This window comes from Hemicordylus capensis, chromosome 2 (assembly GCF_027244095.1).
Source record: "Hemicordylus capensis ecotype Gifberg chromosome 2, rHemCap1.1.pri, whole genome shotgun sequence".
Taxonomy (NCBI): domain Eukaryota; kingdom Metazoa; phylum Chordata; class Lepidosauria; order Squamata; family Cordylidae; genus Hemicordylus; species Hemicordylus capensis.
The window spans coordinates 14,810,456-14,837,841 of NC_069658.1; the positions used below are offsets into that span (position 1 = coordinate 14,810,456).

At 43.3% G+C, this 27,386-nt stretch overlaps 1 protein-coding gene across 7 annotated transcripts in view; it reads right to left on the minus strand.

The window, feature by feature from the left end:
- Positions 1-27,386, minus strand: part of MYO5B (myosin VB) — a 390,467-nt gene that overhangs the window by 58,980 nt on the left and 304,101 nt on the right. For all 7 annotated transcript variants that reach the window (XM_053303356.1, XM_053303361.1, XM_053303354.1 and 4 more), the window contains 7 exons: positions 23,985-24,141; positions 21,965-22,204; positions 12,846-13,073; positions 6,651-6,735; positions 3,788-3,936; positions 2,048-2,167; positions 32-169 (listed from right to left, as the gene is read on the minus strand). In XM_053303356.1, the coding sequence (XP_053159331.1) occupies positions 32-169; positions 2,048-2,167; positions 3,788-3,936; positions 6,651-6,735; positions 12,846-13,073; positions 21,965-22,204; positions 23,985-24,141 (1,117 nt within the window). The remainder of the gene's footprint in view (positions 1-31; positions 170-2,047; positions 2,168-3,787; positions 3,937-6,650; positions 6,736-12,845; positions 13,074-21,964; positions 22,205-23,984; positions 24,142-27,386) is intronic.

Consider the following 27,386-nt stretch of genomic DNA (forward strand, 5'->3'; position numbering starts at 1 on the left):
AACCTAATGATTTGAAGGGTCCGACTCATACCTGGGATTTTTTGCTATCACTTTCTTTCTTCTCCAGTTGGCTTTGCAGCTTCTTTCTCTCCTGCTCAAGTTCTCGCACTCTCTTCTGCAGCTTCAGGAAGAGGGTCATGTCCATGGCTGCTTTCTCCAAACCAACTTCCTGTAGTGGAGGAGAAGAAAGGGAGACAAACTGATGAAGTCACCTTAAAGCACTAGAGGACACTTTACCTGCTCTTGTATGCAGTTCATCCAGTGAAACCTACAGCTCTCAACAAGAGTTTCACAGCATGTCTGTAAAGAAATTTATTTCCAGCATAGACTACATCACTACAGGCTAAAAGAATAGTCCATGTGAGTGGCCTGCAGGAATTCAAGTAGTGATAGAGGTCTATAAAATCATGCATGGTGTGGGGAAAGTGGATAGAGAGAAATTCTTCTCCTCTCACATAACACTAGAACCAGGGGCCATCCCATGAAATTGATTGCCAGGAAATCTAGGACCAACAAACGGAAGTACTTTTTCACACAATGCATAATCAACTTGTGGAATTCTCTGCCACAAGATGTGGTGACAGCCAACAACCTGAATGGCTTTAAGAGAGGTTTGGATAACTTTATGGAGGAGAGGTCTATCAACGGCTACTAGTCGTAGGGTTATAGGCCAGCCTCTTACCAGTTGCAGGGGAGTAACAGCAGGAGAGAGGGCATGCTTTCAACTCCTGCCTGTGGATTCCAGCGGCATCTGGTGGGCCACTGTGTGAAACAGGATGCTGGACTAGATGGGCCTCCTTGGGCCTGATCCAGCAGGGCTGTTCTTATGAGCCAGTGCACCAAGCCATGATCTCTCTCTCTCTCTCTCTCTCTCTCTCTCTCTCTCTCTCTCACACACACACACACACACTTTTATGTACAAACTCTTAATCCAGGTGTTCTCAAACCTGGGTCCCCAGCTGTTGGATTACAACTCACATCATCCCTAGCCACAATTGACCATTGTAGCTAGGGATGATCGAAGCTGCAATCCAACATCACCTGGGGAACTTGATTTAAAAACCTCATCTTAATGCTCTGGGCTGTGGTGATGTAAGAGGGCTTAACACACATTTGTGCAATGGTTTTCATCAAAAACTAGAAAGCATTTCACAAATCCATCTTCATCTTTCTAACTCTCAAGGTCAGGTAGCAAACAATCTGGACATTCAATTTAACAGATGGGGAAACCGAAGGCCACAATAAAATCTACAACAGGTGAAGTGATGTCAAAACAATTGTCCCCCACTTAACTTGGTTTTTCACTTGCTGAACCCTGCATTCGTAAGTGAACAATTACAGTGAAATTCTCCAGTGCAGGAGATGCTGGCAAACTGTTTCCCTCTAATTTAAGAGCTTGAAAATATTGGACTGAGCCCTCATGCTGCTAACTTCATTTTAACAAATACTTAAAATACGCCAAATCTACTCCTGGAGAAAACAGAGTAGAATTTGGAATCTGTTTTGCTTTCTTATCCAACATGTTACATGGGTATGTTAATGCTTTCTGCTTTAATTTACTTTAAAAGATTGATTATGCTAAAAGTGCACTGAGAATGGAAATCCATTTTTTCTGAAACACAGCTAAACTAAAAACTGGAGTGCTGAACAGGAGCTCAGAGGCCTTTTCAAAAGGAAAATATGCTATATAAATGTATTGTTAACCACTAGTATTATTTTAATCATCACTACTTAATGCTCTGTGTACCAGCCCTAACTGTTTACTAAAAGCATGCATTAAAAAATTAATCCTTTCTAATAGGCTAATTAAAGATATAAACAGTGTGACTTTCTCAATGCAAGGCTGAAGTTTTGACATTTGCTGCTCCCTACATAATTAGTATTGGCTTTCCACTAGCACAAAAAGGAACATAATAGTCACACTACAAGCACAGGGCCCAACTCAACCTACTTCTTTTAAAGCCAGCCAGGACATTAATGGTGTTCTGTTGACTATTCAGCAACCTACGCAGTCCTCCCAAACCCTCTCTGAACTCTATTTCCATACCTCCACTTGCTGTATTGCATCCTCAGTATCTCCAATCTCAGACGTAGAAATGGAAGGGTAATTGGAGTCCGATTCCAGGCTGCTTTGGTTAGACGGGTTTCTTCTGTGTCCTGGGGTTTGCTATTCAAAAAGAGATCATACAGATGTTTCTTCCTACTGAGTCAGACTACTGATCTATCTGGCAAAGTATTGCCTACTCCAGGGATCATCAACCTCTCACAAGTGCTGTGCCAAGTCTTCAATTATTCACTCTAATTTCCGATTTCATTTGCCAGTAACACATAATTATGAGGTGTCTTTGACCAACTTTGGCTGGTTCGCAAGTTATGGCCTTTTCTTGACCGGCTCACCACCTAGGTAAGACCTACCTTTTTCGCCAGGCTCACTGCCTAAAGTCTTTGGAAGAGGTGGTATACAATAAATTCTAAATTAAAAAATAATAATAAAATAAAATAAAAAATTAAATTAAAATAAATAAATAAATATAAATATAAATAAAATATAAAGTATAAAATAAAATAATTAATAATGTTTCGATTCTGCCCCCTGCCACCCCTGATTTCCACCATGTGGTCTTTATAAACCAACCCCATGTCTGAGTCAGAGAAGGTTTTCTCTGACGCAGAAATGGAGCAACTTAGAGGGGCTGCATGCTGGAAATTAGGGGAAGCGAGAAGTGGGGCAAATCCCACAGGGACCCATAGGGTCAGAGATTCGCCCATAAGGAGTTGTCTCACTCCCCCTTTTCAGCCCCTGAAAACCACCCCTGGAGCTAAGTGCCATTAATTGGACTAGCAGAATGATTGCCCAAAATGACTTTGTGTGCTGCTTTTGGCACCTATGCCTTAGTTGTTGACCCCTGGCCTATCTGAAGGCTAGGAGGTCTCCAGAGACTGAAGCAAAGGACTTACTACTACTACTACCATTTTCTATCAATTTTTGACTAGAGATGTCAGGGATTGAACCTGGAACCTTCTGCATGCAAAGCATGTGCTAAGCTACAATCCCTTCAGCACATCACTCAATTGGAGAAATCAAGAGTCAGTTTTGATGCAGTTTTTGTTGTTAAAAAAGAGCAATTCCCTGGGTGCATTCACAGAAAGCAAGGTGGCGGTGTTCTTTTTTTCCTCCCCCCTTCTCTTTTTTGTTTGCTTCTGCCACAACAGCAACTAGTAGTCATCAAGAGGCGCTCTTGAAAGACCACCACCATCTGCTTTTTACTTCCTGAAGTTGCAATTTCAAGCTGAAAATTCTTTGCAGAGATGGTTCAGATCAGCCCCATATATAATACTTTACAGTTTTCAAAGCATTTCACACACATTATTCCAGTATCCTTGCAACAACTTTATATCCTATAATAGAATTATTGTCCCCCTTCTGCAGATAATGGATGGATGAAAAGGCCGAGAGATGATAGGTTGCCTAGGGCCACCTGGTGCATTTGTGGCTGAAGTGAGATTTGAACTGGGTCCGGGGGGGGGGGGGTCGGTTCCCAGTCTGAACCTCAGGGTAGCTTTAAGTTCTACTAGCTCTATGGTTTTGTGCAAATCTATCAAACATATTGATAGATATGTTTGTCTATAAATATTCACATCAGCCCTAAAACCCAGAACTATTTGCAGAGTATGTAACAATGGGAAGCACTTAAAAGAATATTCTCAGTAAACTTATTATAGTTTATGGGGGACTACCTACTAAGATCTAAACGCTGTATTGACATAAAAATGAATTTTCCATTACCTTTACTATAGTCATCTCATCCCTCAAGTTGTCGTATCTCTGCTCTAGCCTTGAATACTCCTTCACAAGATTTTGATAACGAACTCTCTCCTCTTCTAGCTCCTTCTTCATCACAAAATTTTCCTCAACAGCATTTTGTGCAAACTCATCTTGTGTAAAGAAAGAAAAAGAAAAATTGACATATTTAACTTCTTGAAGTGAAATGAGGCAGTTGTATCGCTTCAGACGGTAAAGGCCAGAAGAGTACTATGGTCAACTTCCAGCTTAAGCCATGAAAACATTGGTTGAGAATCTTGACCATGTTTACTCTGAAGTAAGCCCCTTTGATTTCACTGGAATTTTGGACAGATGGGTGTGGTACTGCAGAGCTATCACTGCCCAAGGATACACACTTCCAAGATTTCTGGTCCACTCTGGCCTTTGATCAAATGAGTTTTGCAGGTTTTTGAAGCACTAGAAAATGTGTTTGATCAGAGGACATACTGGACAGGCAGGCATGAATCAGCCCACCTGCAAGCAACAATGCCCATCCTATCAGCTTCAAGTTTCTTAAAAAATATCTGCACACAGCCTCAGTCTCTATTTCCCATCTGTAAAATGGAAACAACAGTGATAGAGTTCTTCTGAAGAAAATTATACAAAGATTGAAAGTAAACAGCTAGGTAAAACTTGGGGAAGTGGGAAAGATGCCTGAATGGAAACTGTTTGAGTAAAATTGACTTCTTTAGAAGATATTCAAGTATTTTCAAGTCCTAGAATATTGTGGTAGAAAAATCAACAGGATGAAGTTGTATTCTGCATAGCAAAAAATAAACACTACTTGAACTTCTATGAAATCAGCAAGAACATCTCTTTTAGAATATAGGGTCTATTTTTGTGAATCAATAAAATGAGGAGGTTGGACTTCTCTAACTATTTCAGTAAAGTTTTCTTCAGTAAGAACAAAAAGAACAGCGCACTAAGGAGTACATATGGACAAAACATATTTCAGTACAGCAACAAATACTGCTTCTGTTCATCTGAATGGAAGCCAATGGCTTCTTAGCAGCTTTTAGAAATCTAGAAGTCTTCATGTAATCAAGGAGCTTCATGATTGCCCATTTTTAAAAGCCTTTCCTCTAGAATAGCTCCAAGGCAAGCTGAACTGAGATGGTTATAGCATGCAGCACTTGTAACAACAGCCTTCCAAACATTCACTTCAATTTAAAAGCACTGATTTTCATCATATTTACATTTTAGGTGAAGAAACATGTAACATGTTCTTATGTTATTAACACATAGAAGGGATATTATGCAGAGCATACTAGTTATTGGATGAGACTTTCAACATTGTATTAAAACATAAATACTACCCACCACTACCCACCACCACCCACCCACATAGACTTTGGGCAAGCTTTGGGGGCGAAATACTTCTGCAGATTTCTGGCATGGTTCAAATGGAACTGGAGATAAAACTAGCTGTGAAGTGAGCCTACTGGCTAGTACCCATGCCATAACCAACACACCAAGCCAATACCTGGAGCAGTTTTACAACCGCTTTTAAAACATACACACAAAAGTACAAATGTACCCCCTCAAAAGGCAGAACATCTAACAGGTACACAAGGATGAGGAAAAGACTGAAAGCTGATTAGCATGGGAAGCAACTTGCAGATTCAATGTTTGACTACCTATTCTTGTGTACACTGGCAATATCTGCTCTGAACCTGTGTGATTCTGCTGTGAGCACTCTTAGAATATAGCATCTGTCTATACGCTTATGCATACATGATCTACATTTCTGGCTTAATAAATAAAAAATAAATATTATATTGATTTTGAAAAATCTATCCAGATTCTCTTTCAGAAGAAACTCAAGGCATTGACACATAGTTTAAACACAGTCATTAGCAATAAAACCCAACTCCCAGAGAAGCACAAGAATAAACCAAAATCAACAAACCAATTGACAACAGCAGGAGCAGAGTATTCAAATGCAATCTAAAGTTAAAAAACACACAAAGCAAAGCAGAAGCTACCTACAACCAAAACCCTGATAGAACTAGGTCTTCACCATGTGGCAGAAAGCCAACCAAGATGGAGTCAAGCAGGCATTCCAAAGTGCTGGCATGAGGACGAAATAGGCCCTTTTCCTGCAACCATCCATCAAGGTTCAGTCAGTGAGAGAACATGCATCTGGGCCTCAAAATCCCAGAGTACCTGGAAGGGTGGTTCTTGAGGTCTCAGGTCATTTAGGACTTTGAAAGGAAGATACACTGATCTATCATGAAGGAAAATCCTTCACCAAAACCTGCATGGCTTCCACAGTCCAATACGTTGCATCAAAGCTATTTATGCAGTGCTTGTATTCATCACACGCTCTACAGCTTTCCTGGCAGTTTCCTCTCTCACTTTGTCAACATCGAACTCTGCTTTTAAAATGATTTGCTTGCTATGCCCTGTCATGTTAAACAGGCCCTTTGTCATGTGGAAACTACTGCTGTTTGAACATCTCTGTTCTTAAACTGTCTCACTATTCGTTGGCATGACAAGGTAGTTCCCCCTTCAAGTTGCTCTGATTAAATCCTGAAATTTTAATTGGAGGGAAAAACCCCTTTAGATGCTTTATCCTGTGCTTAATCCCCCGTCTGCTCCAGTGATTAAATTAGTTTCCAATTCTGACATCCTCCAATCCCTTGGGAGGGATTTTTCAACAGAAGCTTTTTGGAGAAGGAGAACTGTTTGAAGATCACTTTCGTCTTATCATCCACAGCTGAGACTAAGGGAAGTGGGCTCATAATAAAAGAAAGAGAAACAAGTTTGCTAATTCCTCAGTTCATTATCAGAGTTAATGAAGCCATACTCTGCTGCTGCTCCTTACCTTTCGACTGGCACAAGATTTTGTTGTTCAACTCCTCTTTTTCCTGTTTGAGCAGCACGTTCTCTTCTTCCAAGTCTGATATCCGCTAAGGGTAAAGCAAGAGCACAATATTACCGTCCCATAATGTAGGCCAATCCAAGGTCACTCAACTCTCCCTAGCGATTGAGTTTCACCTGGCTGCTTTTGATAGCTAAACCGGTTTTTTGTCCTCCTTCAGTCGCTAGAGTAACGATACAGAACAGAAATTCCACTGCACAGTGAAAGGGTTACTTTAGTAGCCTCCCTTAAATGCCACTTCGGATGCTATTTTACAGGGGATGTGGCTACTACATTTATTTTATTTCTTTAAAGAAGAAACTTGGTCTCATTCAGTGGGTTTCAAGTTATGCCTGGGGTCCCTTGGAAGCTTAATGGGGGATTCTTCAGTGAGAAGCTCAGTAATAGAGAGACTTTCCTGACAGCCAGCTTCCTAGCCACTACCAATCTTAACCTGAAGTCTCCTGTTATGGCAGGAGCTGATGGGAGTTGTAGTCCAACATCATCTGGGGACTCAAGGTTGGGAATCCCTAAGTTACAGGGAAGCATTGCAGGTGTTTCAGTGCACACTCATTTCACGTGGACCGGTGGGCCACCCAGAGATGGAAGTTTGGGGCAGTATAATGGCGCAGCGGGGAAGTAATTTGCCTAGGGAGCACAAGGCTGCTCGTTCGAATCCCCGCTGGTATGTTCCCCAGACTATAGGGGAACACCTATATCAGGCAGCAGCGATATAGGAAGATGCTGAAAGGCATCATCTCATACTGCATGGGAGAAGGCAATGGTAAACCCCTCCTGTATTCTACCAAAGAAAATCACAGGGCTCTGTGGGCACCAGGAGTCGACAACAGCACAACTTTACTTTACACATTTGAAAAATAGACCAACCGACCAAAAAAACCCACAACCACCAGGCTTGGCAGTGTGCCACATAAGTTGAGTGTTCAGCTTAGAAGGTGCCCCAGCATCCTCTGAAATTTGCTGGGTTCCAAGACAGACGTTACAAGGGTACCTCAGCAGACAAGAAAAAGTCCTTGATGGTAAGAAAGATTCCTTGATGGTAGAAAGCTTGAAAATGATTAATTTAAGAAAATGAGATAGTTAGGATTTGACTAGTCCAGGGGTAGGTAACCTTGGCTCTCCAGCTGTTGCTGAACCACCACCAAGTATGGCTGGGAATGATGGGAATTGTATCTCCACAACAGCTGGAGAGCCAAAGTTGCCTCACCCTGATCTAAATGAATATTTTATTGACTTAGATACAGGCATGCTTGAATCACACAGAGGTATGCCTGATGAAGATTTCTATGGAATTCCAAACCCTACACATTCCTACCCGTCACTGAGTTCTGGTTTTTTGGTACCGATTGGAGTCCTTTCTAAATCATGCAGTTTTTAAAACTTTTAATCTGGTCTTAAAATGCTACTTATTCTTTAAGGCTCTTTTAAATTAAATAATAAATTAGTTTTTAAAAGACCCTTTAAAGACCTTTTTGTTCACCCAGGCCTTTTAAATTCTGATTTTCAGATCTGATCTGATTTGATTTCTAGCCAATTTTAAAATGAGTTTTTAAACTGCTTTGTATTGTATTTTGTATTTTCTTTCTTCCCGTTTAGTCTGTTATGATTTAATGTGTTTTTATTCTATGTTTTAATACTGGGCTGTGAGTTGCCCAGAGAACAATTTGTTATGGGCCGGCTAACAAAGAAAGTTAGGTGACACTCAATTATTATTATTGCACTAAAGTTTTGTAGTGTTTTATCATTTTAGTTATTCTGTAAGCTGCCCTGGGAGTTCTACTTGAAACAGAAGGATGGGATACTACATGCTGCAAACAAACAAAGCTCAGTCTAACTTGAAAGCTTCTCATATCCCAAAGACAAAACTGGCAAAATAAGAGAGTTTTCAATACTCCCATATGAGGTCACTCCCTCTACCCACAGTGGTGTCCCTTCACTGAATTGCTTTAGACAAGCCATTTGAGAGCATGCAGTATTGGTCTGCGGGGCTGTGCGTGGATGAAACTCCAGGCTGGCACCCCAAGTCTCACGGCTGCGTCCCTTGTAGTCCACACAATTGCATTTCAGAGCAGAACAACTATAATTTGGAAAATTGCTATACAGAGCGTGCATGGATTCTGAGCTGCCTGAGAAAGAAGGTTTTATACACTAGTATAATAAAGATTTTTTTCTGTCCTAGTATAATACTAACAATCCATCTCTGTTAAGCTTCATATATCAATACAGGCAGTCTAATTTTTATCTGTGTCATATATCGTTCCTTAGTCTTCTTGGCAGGTGGAATTGGCAGAAGTATTTCACCAATAACTGAAAATAATATTTTAAAAAACCCTAAATGAATAGCAGGGGCAAATGGAGGCCAAACAGTCTACTACTATTGGAGTTTAAATTGTTTCAGTGGATGCTGTTCCATATGCCTGAAACTATTAAGCACACAAGAAAGCAATCCCTTTCCCCAAAGCAACAACTTTAAAGCAGCTCTTTTAAAAAATGATCTCTCTAAAAGATCCTGGTGCAGTAGTCTTCCCTTAAGGTCTGAGCACAGCTGTTAGGTTTGTCTTGGGCACATTGCTGCAAACTAAACAGATGCCCAGAGACACAGGAAAGGTTGTGTGTGCTGTGCCATCATGAGTTGAGTTGGATCATCGCACAAGCAGAACAAGAGAGGTGACAACATTTCAGTGGCACATTAAGTGTCTGTTGCTTACATGCAGTCATATAAGACATACAGGGCACAAAATGAGGTGTGTGTGCATGTGTGCGTGCGCGCGCACACACACGCACACACACCCAGGAGAACAGAGAATGATTCATCATCCTGGTACCCCGAGAACTATCCCTTTCAGAGCAAAGTCACCTACCTGATAACATGAGAGTAAGGCCTAGTTTACATATGGAGCAGAATGCAGTGCTTTCTCCTGCAGTTGGTACCCTGCAACTGGTATTTAGAGGCATCTTGCCTCTGAGGTGGCCTATAGCCCTAAGACTAGTAGCCACCAAGAGACTTGTCCTGCATGAATTTGTGTAAGCCCTTTTTAAAGCCATCCAAGCAAATGGATGTCGTCACACCCCACGGCAGAGAATTCCATAGATGAATTATGTGCTGTATGAAAAAGCACTTCCTTCTGTCGGTCCTCAATTTCCTGCCAGTTTTATGGGATGACCCCTGGTTCTAGTGTTGTGAGAGAGGAAGAAAAATTTCTCTGCCCATTCTACTCCATGCATAATTTTATATACCTCTATCATGTCTTCATGTAGTCACTGCTTTTCCAAACTAAAAAGCCCCAGATGCTGTAGCCTTGCCTCACAAGGAAGGTGCTCCAGCCCCTTGATTGTCTTGGTTGCCCTCTTCTGCACCTTTTCCTGTTCTGCAATGCCCTTCTTAAGATACAATGACCAGAACTATATGCAGTACTACAAATGTGGCTGCACCATAGATTTGTATAAGGACATTATAATATTAGCCATTTTACTTCACAATTTTCAATACATGAAAATGTAAAAACAATAGCCTAAGGTGAGATGTCTGGTCGAGTTGCGATTTAAACCCAGCTCTCCCCAGAGCTAGGCAGATACTAGCTTAGGTCCCCAATGTGGCTGGGGATGGTGGAAGCTGTAGTTCAGTAACATCTGGGGAACCAAGTTTGAGAGCCCTTACTGATTCTAGAGTTGACGGTGACATGTAAAAGTGGAGAAAGCCTATAGCATTAAATATACCAAGAAAGAAAGGCTTGAATAAAATAAAATCCTTGCAGGTTTAAGATGAACACACCGGGGAGAAATATATATTCATGATATTCTGCTTGCAGCCTTTAGTGGAACATTTGATTCTATCACCTCTTTCTGCTGCACATGTAACCAGGCCTAACTGCACTGAGAATTGGGTAGAGGTGTTCCTAGAGGCTAATGAACACGGAAAGTGCACAGTTCTATTATGGCTTGCCAATCCAGTATAACAAGAGAAGACAAAGATTGTATTCAAAGAACTCAGCCATAATTAAGCCATAACTAAGCACTATTGACATCAGTCAGATAAATTATGCCCCATTAATTTCAATGGGACTTAGTCAAGACTAACTATATTTGGATATAACTGAAAGACTAACGAGATCCCAGGATCCACCTAGGACAAGTGCAGAAAGTTAGAGGCCATGTGCATGCCAGTTCCGTGCAGGGGCAGCTAGGAGATGCCCCGCCAGCATGCAGGCATAGCTGGATGGCGGCAAGTGTAGGAGGAGCCAGTACGGACATACTCTCTTCTACTTTAAAGGGGCTGTGTAAGCCCTCAATTTTAAAGGGAGGTGCCTGTTATTTGGACAGCCGAATCGTGTTTTGGCACATCCCTAGCTTCTGTCCGTTTTCCCACCCCACACTTAGAAACCTTTCCACCCTACCTAACTTTCGATAAGACAGAAGGCTGTTTCAGGAGAGCCGAAGAGGGGGAAAAGTCAAAAGTCTACTTGGTGGTAGCGGTGAAGCTGAAGATCACGGGGCTGGTTCAGACCAGGCTGTGACACGTGACAACAGCATGGTGCGATCCGTGACACCCACTCTTCCTCCAAAGAGCCCAGAGCAGGTTATGGTCATTCTCACAACCACCTTGTGAGTTATGTTAGGCTGAGAGAGAAGTGACTGACCTAGAGTCATCCAGTGAGTTGCATAGCTAAATGAGGGTTTGAACTCAGGTCTTCCTGGTCCTAGTCCAACACTCTAATCATTCTAAGCTTCCTTGGATAAATGTTTGTTTGTTTTTTTAGAGGATGATGATTTTAATACTAATCTGTCTTTGCCATTTTCTAATTTTTATTTGGCACCAATTGAGAGAATCTTCAGATCAATCAATCACCTATACATAATCTCACAGCACGCTTACAGAAAACAATCCAGGAATCCAGCTGCCAGAGCTTTAGGACAACTCAATTTAGCTGCACAGATTCACCTACTACAAGAGTTCCTTCCTGCTGCCATCCTCATGGCTAATATTAAGTTAGGCTTAATAGCCCTTGGCACCACTGCAGCCTTTAAGAGCAATGAATGTTTTGGAGTGTTAACACTAAGGTCCAAAAGGCCTGCCAGTGCACCTCTAGGTCACTGGTTTGCAAGCACTCCTATGACAATATGTCCTATCAGAATCTCTCAGTTAAAAATAGCCAGGTGAGAGGGTCCCTGAATCAATCACCAAGCAAGAAAATGAATAGAGTTATTTTCAGCAGTAGAGAGCTGGTAGCCATTCCTATGTCTGGAGATGCAGAAAACAGTGAAGCTGTGGTTGTGGAAATGTTGGTTGGCTCCTTGCATGTACAGTTTGGTCAATGATTGATCATTTATATCCTGCCTTTCTTTCAAGGAGATCAAGGTGGTGTACGTGGTTCTCCCCACCTCCATTTAGCCTCACAAGAACTCTTCTAACCACTCTACTCTAGGGAGGAGAGCTGGTCTTGTAGTAGCAAGCATGACTTGTCCCCATAGCTAAGCAGGGTCCACCCTGGTTGCATATGAATGGGAGACTAAACATGTGAGTACTGTAAGGTATTCCCCTTAGGGGATGGAGTCACTCTGGGAAGAGCATCTAGGTTCCAAGTTCCCTCCCTAGCATCTCCAAAATAAGGTTGCGAGAGACTCCTGCCTGTAACCTTGGAGAAGCTGCTGCCAGTCTGTGTAGACAATACTGAGCTAGATGGACCTATGGTCTGACTCAGTATATGGCAGCTTCCTATGTTCCTATGTACTATGCTGCTCACAACAACCATGTGGTTGTGCACCCAACTGCTGGGAAGAATGTGAGTGTGTGGATCGGTTTTGAGCTATACAAACTAGTCTGGATGTCTTGATGCCAGGCTGTGTAGACCAGGGATTCTCAATGTTGGGTCCTCAGAGGTAATTGGACTTCAACTCCCATAATCCCTAACCCAAGGCCACTGGGGCTGGGGATTATGGGAGCTGAAGTCCAATAACATCTGGGGACCCAACGTTGACAATCCCTGGTGTAGACCAATATAGCGACTGGGTAATAACAATCAAGATCTTAGCCCAAGCAACCAGCACATCATTTATTCTCAGAGGGACTGACACCACAAGAAGAGGGAGTCTCAAAGGGTTCCGATAACAAAAAGGGTAACAGTCCCTACAGAGCATTACCTTTCGGAGCACATCTTTCTCCTTCGTGTAGGTATCTTCCACTATCTTTCTTTCCCCATGAGCTTTCTCCAGTGCCAACCGGAGAGTGTCAATCTCTTCTTGCAAGCTTGCCATCTGGTTGCCATCCCCTTTCTTCCGTTCCACTTCCTTTTTCAGTTTCTCCACCTCAGTGGAATAAGCAGAGGCAGCTGTGGACAACTGCTCATTCAGAAGCTTGTATTCTTTGTTCTGCAATGAGAGGATTATGGAGGGAAAGAGGAAGATATGAACACAACCCAGCACTTGGCATAGTTTCACACAGAATAACCAACCAGCAAAAGCCCCAATTTGGCAGATGATGTTGTCACTTTCAGGCTGCAATCCTAGGCATGCTTACTGGGAAGTAAGCTTCAATGAGTACACCGCGAAATGTATTTGTATGTATGAGCCCCTGGTGGCGCAGTGGTAAAACTGCCGCCCTGTAACCAGAAGGTTACAAGTTCGATCCTGACCAGGGGCTCAAGGTTGACTCAGCCTTCCATCCTTCCAAGGTCGGTAAAATGAGTACCCAGAATGTTGGGGGGCAATATGCTAAATCATTGTAAACTGCTTAGAGAGCTTCTAGCTATAGAGCAGTATATAAATGTAAGTGCTATTGCTATTGCTATTTCCGAGTAAACAGGCATAAGATGACAATGCAAGGCAATTCCCTGCTCCCATGATAATGTAGGATATTCCTACATGGGGGGGCCAGTTAAAAAGTCCCTGCAGGCTGCATCTGGCCCCCAGGCCTTATGCTGTGCAGGTCTGGCCTAGGGAGAGGAAAGCCGGTCTTGTGGTAGCAAGCATGACTTGTCCCCTTAGCTAAGCAGGGTCCACCCTGGTTGCATATGAATGGGAGACTTGTTGTGTGAGCACTGTAAGATATTCTCCTTAGGGGATGGAGCTGCTCTGGGAAAAGCAGGAGATTTCAAGTTCCCTCCCTGGCTTCTCCAAGATAGGGCTGAGAGAGATTCCTGCCTGCAACTTTGAAGAAGCCGCTGCCAGTCTGTGAAGACAATACTGCTAGGTAGACCAATGGTCTGACTCAGTATATGGCACATTCCTATGTTCCTAGGAATAGTGGCCTCCCTCAAAGACATGTAGCCGAACTGAGAAAATACAGACATTCTGGAAGCTCTATAGCAGGCAGTCTAATGGTACTAGGACTCTGCAATCACCTGATTGGACCAGAAGGAGTCTGGGCCTAATGTCCTGGCTTAAACTGATGGCAGCTCTCTCTTCTGATCAGGAAGTATCCAGTTACTGCCTGATCCACATAGTTCAAATGCCATGGCACCTCCACTGTCAGAATGCTGTTGTGGCATAGTAGCTAAGAGATTCATCTTTGAGTCAGAGAGTCTCTACTACAAATCTTGCCTCTGCCAGGAACTCACTAGGCCACTGTAGGCAAGCCACTCTTGGCCTCAGCTCCCACCTGCCATATGGGGATAATAGTGGCTACCTTACAGGCTTGTTGGAAGGGCAACAAAAAGATAATACCAATGGAGTGCTATGAACACCTGAAAGCACTATATAAATGCTAACTATTCTTAGCAGCTTGAGGCAAAGTGGGTAACATTCCATGCCACTATTCCATGACAAAGAGTCTTATTTAATGCACTGGTGTTGAAGTATTGTTATTTTCCCTACCCACCCTGGTTTATTCTTTCATCTGGGGCACTTTCTACTCCTGGGGAACTTTCCAGGACGATAAACTGCAAGGTATTTGTGAGCCTGAGTAGAAAAAGCTTACGTCAAAGGCATTCATGGGACCCAGAGGTTCAATATGCCTTTTTCACTCTCTCAAATTAGATAGCTAAAATTCACCTGCCAGCAATTCTTCACCTAAATAATTCCTCCAACCTCAAAAGCTTTATCTGTGCTTGTAGTTCAAAATCAGGCATAATAGAAATTGATGACTGTACAATGATGCTTTAGACTGTTATTCTTCAACAATGTAATCAGCCTTTTGTAGGGGCCTGTAGGCAATAAACCATACATGTGTTACATACCTACTATACAATTAGCCCTTCCTCCTTTGCCCCTGTTAATTAAAGTAACCAGACGCCTTCTTAGGTACAAGCTATGCATGATAATACAAGACCCATTTGTTTAAACTCAGGTCTGCCCCAAACATGTATAATGTCTTCAGAGCAAAAGGGGCACATGAACCTTTCCTCTCCTCTGGCTTACCTCCCTGTAGCACCCCCCTCCCCACCAGGGGTACTTTTCTCCAGTGTAGCAAGGCTGAAGTGGGTCTTGGGACAAAAGCTAAGATGGGCTCCTGCCCTTCCACCTTCTTCTTCAGAGGCACAAGGTGGAGAGTGAAGAGCAAGAGCAACCCTCTAGCTGGAAGACCCCCTCCTTCAGGGGATAGGGGACATTGGTGTCCCTACCCCCTTGTTCAATTATAGCTGGCTCACCATAAGAATCCGGGGATGGGGAGAAGGAAGGGAAAAGGTTCAAGCTGTGAGAGCTATGTAATGGGGTAGGGATTCCACTATCCCCACCTGGAATGCATCATTTTCAGCAACACCACTCAACCCACATTTAGAAGGTTTTTAGCGCAATGTGGAAAACTGCAACTTTTGCAGTAGGGAGCTCCCACAGTCAAAGCAGTGGGCGGGGCAGGGGTTTGAGAAAAAAGAGGCCTCCAAAGCATGGCAGCTAGGTGCCCCAGGCCTTATAGCCGCTTCCTATTGTCTCTAATTCCTGGCCATGTCATATCTCCAAGAGTTTGAGAGAGACAAGACCTTCCCTTCATACTAAAACCCTTGGTATCACAGGAAACACCGGAGTAATCCGTTCAGTTCAGATATGCAGCCACCAACTGGTACAGGTACTGAAATAAAATCATCCTTTCTTTCCTGCAGTCAATTGCTTTGCTCTGACCTAAGAAAACAATGACCGGCTTATTTGTAACCTTGTCACCTGAAACTTCACATTTGTGTTTTCCAGGATGCTTTAAAGTTAATCTAGTTTGTTCCCTACACCTCAGACATAAGGATTAGAGAAGGAATTTAAGTCTACATGAAAAGGGTTAATCATATATCTGAATTAAAGTAGGAATAGATTAAAAGGAACGAAGCAAACAAGGTTCTATATGACCATGAGTTTTCTATTAAGAGAGGAATGATTTTCTCTATAGTCATGAAAAAAGCTTTGGATAAAAAAGGGGGCAAATTGAGAAAGATGCCAGGATGTCTTGGATACCTCAAAGCTTGACTCTGGGACAGTATGTGAATGTGGCTGTGATAGGGCTTATGAATTATGACTAAGCTCCTTTTAACAGTTTGTCATGGACAGTATTGCCTTGAAAAACCAATTCTATTTTGATGTTTGATGCTTTGCTTTTGCTACCATGGTGATTGGGCACTGGGGATTCCATATGCAGATAGTGGGGAGGACCTTTGATGGTTAAGGTGAGTTGGAATGCAACTGTTACTGGTCTGAAGATGTTCTTGATTGTAGAGGAAAGAAGTCTATCCTCTCTAATAAAAGCCTTGGTGTCTGTCCGTGGACGGACACCAAGGCGTGTGTTCGTGCCTCCCTGGGCTGTTCTGGGCATGCGCAAAGCGCATGCCCAGAACACAGCAAGGGAGACACGACCGCCAGCACCCGGCGGCCATCTTGGGCGGCCAGAAGCGGCCGTCCCGAAAAAGCCGGGTATGCGGCAGTGGGGGAAACTGGCCAAGGCGCGGCCGAGGCCTGGCCGCGCTGCCAAAGCCGGGCGGGGGGAAGAGGCGGCGGGGGAAGCTGGCCAAGGTGGCGGCAGAGCCGCCGCCGAGGCCTGGCAGCGCCGCTGGAGCCAGGCGGGAGGGAGAATTTGGGGCCCTTGCCCGGCCGGGGAGACCGGCCGCGGCATGGAGGCTGGCGGCGGCGGCGACAGTTGGTGCTTGCGGGGCCGGACGCGGAGGCAAGTCGGGGGGGGGGGAAGGTGCTAGCGCCCGTTATTTCAACGGGCCTGAAAATACTAGTATACATATAAAAGGATAGTGGGCAGGGGTCTGCCAAGAGAGGGGACATGAGGGAGGAATGAGAAGGAGGCTGCTGTTGTATGAATCAGATGAGGAAACAAGATGAACAAGATCTGTTAAGGAAGGAAGGGAAGGAGGGAAGGGAAGAGTGAGTTGAGAAAAGAGAAAGAGAAAAAGAAGGGAGGGGAAAAGAGAGAGCAAGGAAGGGCCTGGTCAACCACTGCTGCTCCTTTGGGGAGCAGCAGGAGTAGGGCTTGGGTGAGGTTGGGGAGGTCCCTGGGGATAGTGGGCTGCTGCTGGGACAATAGGCACCACAACACTGCAGCCACGACCAAGAGGGGTGAGGGGGATGGAATAAAGGGACGGAGGAGTGACTAAGAGGGGTGGGGGGGTAGAAGCAATGGGATGGAGGAGGAGGAGGAACAAGAGTGCGGCTCAGGTGAGGATGGAGAGATCTCTGAGGTGAGGGGGGCTGTGGCAGGGGGTGAGGAGGAAAGCAATCAAGTATTAGTGCGCAGATGCTCTGTGCAGGTTAAGCTAGTATGTTTTCAATTGCTTTACTAAGAATCACATAAGTAAACTAGGGTCTTAAGAAAAACTTTGTTTCTTGAGTTCTTATCTTTAATTTTCTGTACAATATCCAAGGAACATAAACTCACTTAGTGCTATACTCTCTGGACTGGAGCCCTACACAATACGGTTTCCTGATACAGCTTAAGGCTGATCTAAATACTGGGGTGCTAGAGGTCATCTAACAATCCATAACACAAGCATGGTTTCTCATGTGTAGGAGCAGGTTCAAGTCTTGGGCTTTCAAACTTCCCCTCCCCTCCCCCTTCACACACGATGCAGGGTGTGGGGGGGGGAGGTTAACACTTTTGCTAAAGGTTTGGGGCACACTATACTTCCGCATTTTGCGCAAAAACAGGAAACTGCAATTGGTACAAACCATAATTAGTTAATAAACTAGGATCTTAATTTGTTAATTGACTATGGCTTGTACAAATCAGTTTGACATATTCAGATGAGCAGGCAAATCGTGGTTTCCTGCAAACCATAAACAGAAGCTTCCAATCTATTCCCTTCATGAACAAAGCAGGGAGGAGGTGAGGGGTAGCACATGAGGCCAAGGTGTGTCCTTGTCACCATAAATCATGGTCTATTGTGATGACTGAACAGGCCATCAAGTGTTGAAAGGGAGGTATGTTTTGCCCCTTTGCCACAGAATATATTGGTCAAGAATCAATATGTACCTATGGTGCCATGGAAAGTGTGAAGTGGTTCTCTCTGTACATTGCATGGCAGCAACCCTGGATTTATGATCAAGTGTACATGTAGGTAAGGAGCTGAAGTGAATTCTTGCTCCTCAGTGAGTGTACCTGTATGATACCAGTGTTTCCACACCTGCATTTGTAATATGCGAAGTGGTTCTCAGTATGTTACTTGCATTGATATATCCATTCAAATTATTGACACTTGTTTATCTATCCCCCTTTCTAGGAGATAAGCAGCCAACTACAAGCAACATATAAAGGAAAACAATATTTTCTTTGAAAATGAATATCTCTAACGACCTGCATGGTTCTTGGAGATGTTGTTTTTGAACTAAAATGGAACGTGCTTTAGAATTCGCAGGGCTAAGATTTCAGATAGGCATTTTCTTAAATCTCAGAGAAAATGCTAGAACTTGATAAATGCATGCAGTTAAAGGGAGCAAATCCTCCAGCCCTCTAGTCAGATTAGGACACATTAAATTATCTAACATAGCCTTTAACATAATTTGTAGTTGAGAGCAGAAACTCTATGGCCATTAACTTCCAACTGGCATATAATCAAGATCACACAATGATGAGTGGTTATCCCATACCTAACCTGACACACTAATAATCATGCTGGTTAAAGGTCCACATTATTGATGGTGTCACTGACACTGAATATCACTCCCACATGATAGACTCTACATGCCTGCAGGAATGTTTCAGGATCATGTGGCAAGAGACCACACCAGTGCTAGTGCTGACAGCCCCCAAGACCCCACTTCAGAGAGCAGGTTGCAACCCGCCTTCACACGTGGATCCCTTCTAGTTCTGATTTTAAGTGCTGAGAAGGGAGTACTTAGGGTAATACCTTGCAATAAGAATGTCATCAAAATGAACAAGCCTCCATAACCATCACACAGGCCCTGAAATGAAAACTGGACTGAAAGGAGGTTTGGGAGTCTCATTAAGAGTCTGAGAGAGCAATAAGTGACCGTGTTTGAGAAACCTAAATGAATGTGGAGGAAAAGCAGTAATTCTTTTGCTTAAGAGCTGTAGGCTGTAAATCATCAATGTTTAAGTTCTTAAACCATTCAGAAGATGTTGAAAGCCTAGACGTTAAGAGCATCGTTAAGAGCATCGAGTCAAACTGGTAAAAAGGCCAGGGATGTGCACGGAACCAGTGGGGGCCGGTTTAAAGGCGGGGAGGACTCCTTTAAGGGTGGGGGAGGGTGCACTGACCTCTCACCCACTGCGTTTCCCCCACCAGCACTCCCTTAAAAACCAGTCACGCAGGGCGGCAGCGTACCTCCCTGCCGCCCCATTCTCTCCTCGGTCCAGAAGTGACTGGAAGTACCCCGCGCACGTGCACAAATTGGCACATGTGTGACCAGAAGTACCTGATGTGCGTCAGGTACTTCTGGTCACTTCAGGACCGAGGAGGGAACGGGGTGGCAGGGAGGTACGCTGCCGCCCCGCCGGACCGGTTTTTAAGGGAGCCTCAGCAGTCAGCAAGGATTTGAGTGGAAGAAATCATCGCGACTTTGTTTTCTTATTTTAAAATGAGAAATGCATTTGCAGGCAAGCAGAACATGACTGATGTTTTATCACTCAACTATACCAAGGCTTTTGATAGATGTCTGCGGCAAGAGTTTATAAGCAAGCTATAGGAATGGGAGAAAAAGCAACCATAACATGGATACACAGAGAGAGATCATATTCATGTAGTCAGGGATAATAATTAATATCAACGTTTGAATGATCCATTTTATGAGGAAAGCAAATCTCTCTTATGCTCTTTGCCATTTTAATAGGCATAAGAAAATAGACTTTGCTAAATTTGCTGATGTCACAAAAGTTGTGAGGGTAGCAAACAATATAGATTATATACAAACACTCATTGGAGGCTCTAAGATTTGGTAATAATGAACCTCCTCAAGAGCGGGGAAAGGGCACCCTGGAAAATAATCAATATAAAAACTAAGTCTTGATCAAAGAAAAATATTCCCAATCATCTGCTGAACCACTGGGAAGGAAAATCCACACTGGTTCCTGTGGATTTAGGAAAGGGTTTCCAACCAGGCAGCTCTTAATCTGGATCACCTAGTTTCAGGAGATGTTCCTATTTTCACACATTTTGTCTAGAGAAAAACATCTCCAATATCCGTCTCTCTCCTCCAAATAAGAACTTAGCGCTTCTCTTTGTACTCCCCGATCAGAAAAGGCATCACAGGCCAAAAATCGTTATCTGCTTTACTGTTATCTTAGCATAGCTTTTCCAGCAGTCAATAGCGATAAGCGATGGAGCAAAAGCACAATGGAGACTTAGTAGGAAAGCTTGGCTTGGCAGCAACTTTCTTTTAGCATCATGACAAATCTGCACACAGGAGGGATTTCTTTGCAAGACTTACAATTGTCTTCCTTAATTCAGTCTGAGCCAAGGTTAAGCAAGGCTATGCTTTGGGCTTTTAGAAAGATTTTTAAATGTACACATGGAACCACCACCTGTCAATTTTTCTATGACATTTTTGACCTACAGAAAGGAGTTTGCTGGTGACTCCAAAAGTTTCCCGCACAAAATTGTATTCCAATGGCAATATCTACAGGGATTACAGAGAATCTTACAGGAATTACTCAACTGCCAGTCTCCAGAAAGCCACTAGGTAGATTTCTTTTGGTCATCCCAGCTATTGATGAGTGTTTACCTCAGAGTAAATGGTGTTTACCCTACTGCAGCCACCTTTCCTTCCTCTTCCTTTTCAGGGCAAGATTAGGTGGGAATCTTTCCTCTCTGATGGTACAATGAACTCTCTTTGCATTCATGATACATGTAAAAGAACTAACTGTTCCCATATAAATCTGTTCATTGTTTGATATCATCATTGGAGGATGCTGCTGGACAGAAATGTGTCTCTGGATGTCCAGGTGATTGCTGTGTCCAGGAACATTCTGTTCAGTCCTTGGCTGGTTTCCCAGCTGTGCCTTTATCAGGCGCTGCTTACATCTAGACAAGCAGTGCACTCTACATGGGGCTATCTTTAAAAACTGTTTGGAAGCTACAGCTGGTGCAGAATCAGTTGGGCCCGGAACAGAAGTGTTGCCTTTAGATGGTAAAACCCTAAATGGCCTGGGAACTGGTTATCTTGAAGACTGTGTACTGCCACCATACAAACTTCAGATGTATGTTGTGAGAGACATCAAAATCATTTTCTGTCCATGTTCTGAAGGGAAAAAGGCTCATGAGATCACCATATCCATATGCCTGCCCCTTATAGCTTTTGTGTCTACAATCTGATACAAGCCAACTTTACAATACATGGGAGGGGAACCTAGGAGATCTTGACAAGGATATTTATTATTTATTCCTGCAGCTTCGTCCCTTGAACTTGAGTAAACCCATTTAAAAACTGGCCTGCTCCTTTCTGCTCAAGCTCATACTTCCAACATCCTGGGCGCCTGCCATAATAAAGCCAGTGAGGATGAGCAGAATGTCTTTGTTTAAGAATAGGCAGGAGGGCAACGTGGTGGTGGTGGTGGTGGTGGTGGTGGGGCGTGCACACAGAATTAGTGCCTCTCGTCAGGGTCATGAAGCCAGGAGGGAGACATTACAACCAACATTTGTTATAAAATCTTCCACAAGAATAAGAGCAAATCCAGAGCTGCAGAAATGTCCAAATACACATTCAATTTAAATTTTAAAAAACAAACAAAACCCATTTGGTCTACAAGATTAGTTATGTGTGTGGCAGCCACAAGATCATTTGGTTGCTGCCACACAAACTTCCAAAAGAATAGGAACAAACCCAGAGCAGCAGAAGAGTCCAGATACACATAACCTCTGAATTCGACTTATCTTTTGATTTACCTGTTCATCTATCTTCCTCTGCAGCTGAACAACTTTATTCTCCATCCCAATATTGAGTCGCTTCAAGTGCTCTGCTGACCGTGCCTCAATCTTCAGGGCCTTCAGCTCTTGCCTGGCCTTCATGCGCCTGAAGTAGCACTGGATAACCACAGCAGCACATCGGAACCTGACAAAATGCATCCGAGCCATCCAGGTCCGGGCGTGCTTCTGAATGATGGTGGCTTTGTGTTCCATGAGCCTCTACAAGAACACAGAGATTAAATGACACTCAGGAAAAGAGCCCCAAATAGCAGCAATATACCATCTATCTATTTCCCCAGTTGAATAACTAAGATACGCTATTTTAGGGGTTCCAACTTTGGGTCCCTGAATGTTGTTGCACTACAACTCCCATCATTCCCAGCTACAATTGCCAATAATAATAATAATAATAATAATAATAATAATAATAATAATAATTCAATTTCTATAACGCCCTCCCAAAAATGGCTCAGGGCGGTTTACACAGAGAAATAACAAACAAAACAAACAAATAAAATGGAACCCTGACCCCAAAGGGCTCACAATCTAAAAAGAAACATAAGATAGACACCAGCAACAGTCACTGGAAGTACTGTGCTGGGGGTGGATAGGGCCAGTTCAGTTCCAGACAGTTTGAATGATACCAGACAGTTCATGGTGGCCACCTTTTCTTTCCTGAGACCATAGAAAAAGTGGTCCCATTTGGTATGAGTACCCATTTGGTATGAGTAGGAAGCAGTCACCATGGGCACAAGGAAAGGAAAAAAAATGCTGTATTGGCCATCACAAGCAGAGGGATCATGAGCACCAGCTGCAAGACAGACTTCAGCAGGCAGACGCGTATGACTCAAATAAACAATGTCCCTTCAGGTAAGTTCCTCCACTGAGTGGCTAATATCAGATGACATTTCCAGATTTCCACTCTGCCGCGGGGCACCTCTCTGTGTGAACAGCTTCATTAAGCTAGCCCTCCCAGGGGCTGCAGAACAATTGCTTCTGCCTGTGCAGCTTAACACTGAAATAACTGCAGTTAACACTCTTGGAATCTGAAGATGCACAAGCTTCCAAGTCAACAAACGAACAAAATGTGGTGGTGGTGATTGGGGGTGCACTGGCAATGAAACTTGGAAAGAGCTGGCAAGATGAACCCTAAAAGATGAATACTTTTAGGTTTTTACAAAGCGCCAAATACCTTCCTGCTCCGAGTGCTCCTGCCAAACGAGGGGAAGAGGCAGCTACTAGGGAGAGGGACTTTTCGGTGGTTGTACCCATTTATGGAACAGCCTCCCCAGTGAGGTTTGCCTGGCTTCATCACTTTGTTCTTTCAGACACCAGACAGACCTATTTGTTCACCCAGGACTTTAAAATTTTGATTTTTCAATTTGATTTTTTAAACTGATTTTAAAAAGGTTTTAAAATTGTTTTGTATTGTATTTTGGTTTCCCCCCCCACTTGTGTTGTGATTTCATGTGTTATTTTTTTTTTTACTTGATGTTTTAATGCTATGTTGTGCTAGCCCAGATGTTTAATGCTAGCTCAGAGAACAATTTGTTATGGGGCAGCTAACAAAGCCGTTTATTATTATTATTGTTGTTGTTCCCCACAATCTCTGGAGCAGTTTTGCAACTGTGTTTAAAATATCGGTGAGAATGTATCGGGAAAATATCGGGAAGAGAAATATCGGGAAGAGAAAGATAAGATATATAGATAGATCATCTACAGATATAATCATATATTCCTCTTTAAAAATAAGTGGAAACTGCACCTGATGCACAAGTGATGGACCAAAACTGAAGTATATTACACCTCAGCATGAGAAGCAACTGGCCAGCCCAGCTTTTGGTTTGCTGGTACATACAAGTTATGAAGCTAGGTTCACACCATGGATGAAAAAGCAAAGACAAGGCAGGAAGTCAAAACTGCAGCCAGGATTTTGATGATTTTGAAGCTTTCCGAGTTCTGAAGGCAAAGCTATTCTCAGAAGAACAAATGAACACACCTTTTGATAGGACCTTCGGATGAACATTCCTCGGGTGAAGGCTTGGATTGTGATGGCAGCTCTGCGAATTGTTTGGTAAGCACGGCGGATCCTCAACATGCGATATTGCTTCTGGAAAACAATGGCTGCTCTCGTTTTCCTTAGACGATCGGCCAGTCTATTAAACAAGAAAGAAAGGTTTAGGAACCATTCCAACTGAAGTAACAGAAACCTCCTTTCTAAAAAGGAAAAGTCCCTTTCTAAAAATTGCTCCCCTTCCCTCCAGTGCTGACTCACGACGGTCATAATCTTTATTATTCTTAGTATTTATATGCCACTTTTCCTGGCTGTTCATAGTGCTATGTATACATTTAGTCAGTAATCCTTATTAACAACCCTATAAGACAGGCCAAAATTATTTGCATCCCCATCTTATAGATGGAAGGTAGAGAAGAATAGTTTGTAGTCGCCTAATACTACTATGGGAGCCACCAAATGGCGCAGTGGGAAAATGACTTGATTAGTAAGCCAGAGGTTGCCGGTTCGAATCCCCACTGGTATGTTTTTCAGACTCGAGCAGCAGCGATATAGGAAGATGCTGAAAGGCATCATTGCATACTGCGCGGGAGGATGCAATGGTAAACCCCTCCTGTATTCTACCAAAGACAACCACAGGGCTCTGTGGGAGCCAGGAGTCGACATCGACTTGACGGCACACTTTACCTTTACTACTACTATGAACAATGCTTTTATAATACTTCTCAACAAAAGTTCTCAAAGCAGTTTAAAAAGAAAAATTAAAAAGATGCTTGCCTGTCCCTAAAGGGCTCAATCAAAAAAGGAAACATAAGATAGACAGCAGCAACAGCCACTGGAGGGATGCTGTGTCAGGGCTAGATAGGGACAGTTGCTCTCCCTCTGCTAAATATAGGAGCTAGGTCCTACATTGCTCCATATCCAAGGCCGTGTAGTGACTTCTTGGCCAAAGTGAGGTTTGAACCCAAGAGTTCCTGGTCCTCAGTTCACACTGTTAGCTACTACAGTGTTGAGGCCCCCCAAACGTGCACCAAATTCTCACCCCAAATGCTCTTTCATCCCTTGCATGCCCTCCACTTTTAACTGGGGAGAAGCTGAAGACATTAGGGGCATGCAGAAGCTAGCTGCTGGATACTCCTTTAAACATGAGAACATTGGACAAACATTTCATCTGCTAGGAACTGAACCACTTTAGGAACTTCCAGAACTTGATTGCAGCCTCTGAAAAGTTTTTAATGCTTTTAAAGGATTTTTTTAAAGCACAGCATATAAATTTACTCCATTTCTCTTCCATTTTCATGTTCTGGTTTTAAGCTCTGCAATTCTAAAGACCTCCTCATCAAGGTTAGCTGTTCTAGTCCCCCAGCACCAAAAGCAAGTGCAGCACAGCGTAACTTCTGGTTACAGGAAATCCAGTGCAACAGCAGCAAATTGATTTGACATTTAAAGCTGTGCACTGATTTGGCAACATCCAGGAGCACGGCTCCCAGCAGTTCCTATATGGTAGTTAATCTGGAATGCGGCTAGTGTCCTCGCACACCACAACAGTTCCGAGACTTTCCTTGGCGAATTTATGACCAATTCATTATTACATCTCTCTCAATAAATATTTATGAAACCACAAGTTTTTAAAGACAGTTAAACACGCTTCATTGGATTTTATTATTTGTTCTCTGCTTGGAGCGATTAAAAAATAAACTTGTGAAAGCGGAGATGGCTGATCCAATTTCCTGTGGAATTTGACTCCTGCAGGGTTCCCTCATTTTCATCATATGACAGAAGACTGGAGTCCACTGCACAAGGAGAATGGAGGTACCAGCATGAGCGAAAAAGGCTTTCAACACATTAAAAAAAACATATAATCCCCAAATAATAGATGTCATCATTATACAAAAAGGGATGTGTGTGGAAAGAGACAAGCTTTAGACCAAATTATTTAACACAAATGTCTAAGAATACTGACTTGAGAAGCAGATGGGAAGCCAGTGATAACTTATTACACTATTTCCTGTTGTCAAGTTCATCCCACAGAGCAGAGGTCCTCTACTTTGGATCCCAATTTTAGCCATTGTAACCAGAGATGATGTGAGTTGTAGTCCAATGTCATCTGGGGACCCAAGGTGGAGAAACTCTGCATCGAGAATTTTTTTGTTTTTCACTTTGTCTATATAATATTTCTTCAGCCAAGATATAGCAGGGAGACGGTGGTAAGGGGCTCATCTTCACTTATTGTCCCAGGGCCCACCTCAACCTTGCTATGCCCCTGCAGCATCTAGCTAGAAAAAGACGCATTCAACATCATGTCTAATGTGGCCCTGCATTGAAAAAATGTGATTTTTCTGTTAAAGCTATGGTGACCATAAAATATTGCAGGTACTGGCAGTTCTTGAAGGCATTCTCCATGTGCCCGCTCTCTTGTTCCTGTGCAAATATCACACACTCCCCACACTGTGTTCGGGAGCCAGGTGCTTACCAACGAGTCAGGAAGGCAGAAGGGGAGAGCCCAAGAGTGGGCTGTTTCCCAGCCAGTCCCCCACTCCCCGCAAGGGCCCAGGGACAATTATAGTGGTGTACCTGAATGGGGGCCTTTTCACTGAGATAAGAGCCATGTGAGGCCACAATCCAAATTGGGAATGAGACTCAGAAACAGGAGATGTTTACCTTTTAGGTGCACAACATTTCCCTACTAAAATCGGAACAAAGGCACTTTCAAGGTTAAATAGCTGCTCCAGTGGGTGACTTTCAGCAGGAGAGTAATGCAGAAATAAAACACCTGTACCTCCACACCTTGCCTCTGGATCTGGACTGGGGCCTCACGCTGTTTTAGTGTAAAAGCAAGCACCTAATAAGGACACGTTTCATGTTAGGGTCCAGCCATGCTCACTGAAAAAGAATTTCTGAATGATGAATTCCTTTTTTATATTTTGTTTCTGGGTGGATACACTGCTGCAGAAGTACAGCTATAGTAAAATCCTAGATTCCACAATTGACTTCTATGGACAGTTCTTACTTCTACCCCAGAGGACATTTAAAAATGGCTTCCCCAGATAGCAACTGGAAATGCCCCAGACAGAAAATGGGATCCATCTCTCTGGTCGCTATATAACAGTGGTTCTTTCAAACCTGAGAAGCAACCTGACTTCAGGCTGGCTTACTTTCATTAGAAGGTATCGCCCCTTCTTGACACCAATCCTATGTCACCCATAACTGAAATGAATTCTAAGTACATATAGCGATATTTGTGCATATACATCCCTTGGGGTTCCTTCTCTGGCATCTCCAGTTAGAAAGTGTTCAGATAGATGGGCTGCAAAAGACTTGAGACACTGGAAATCTACCAGCTACTGCTGAATTAGGCAGACTGTCTGAGTACAAGGCAACTTCATA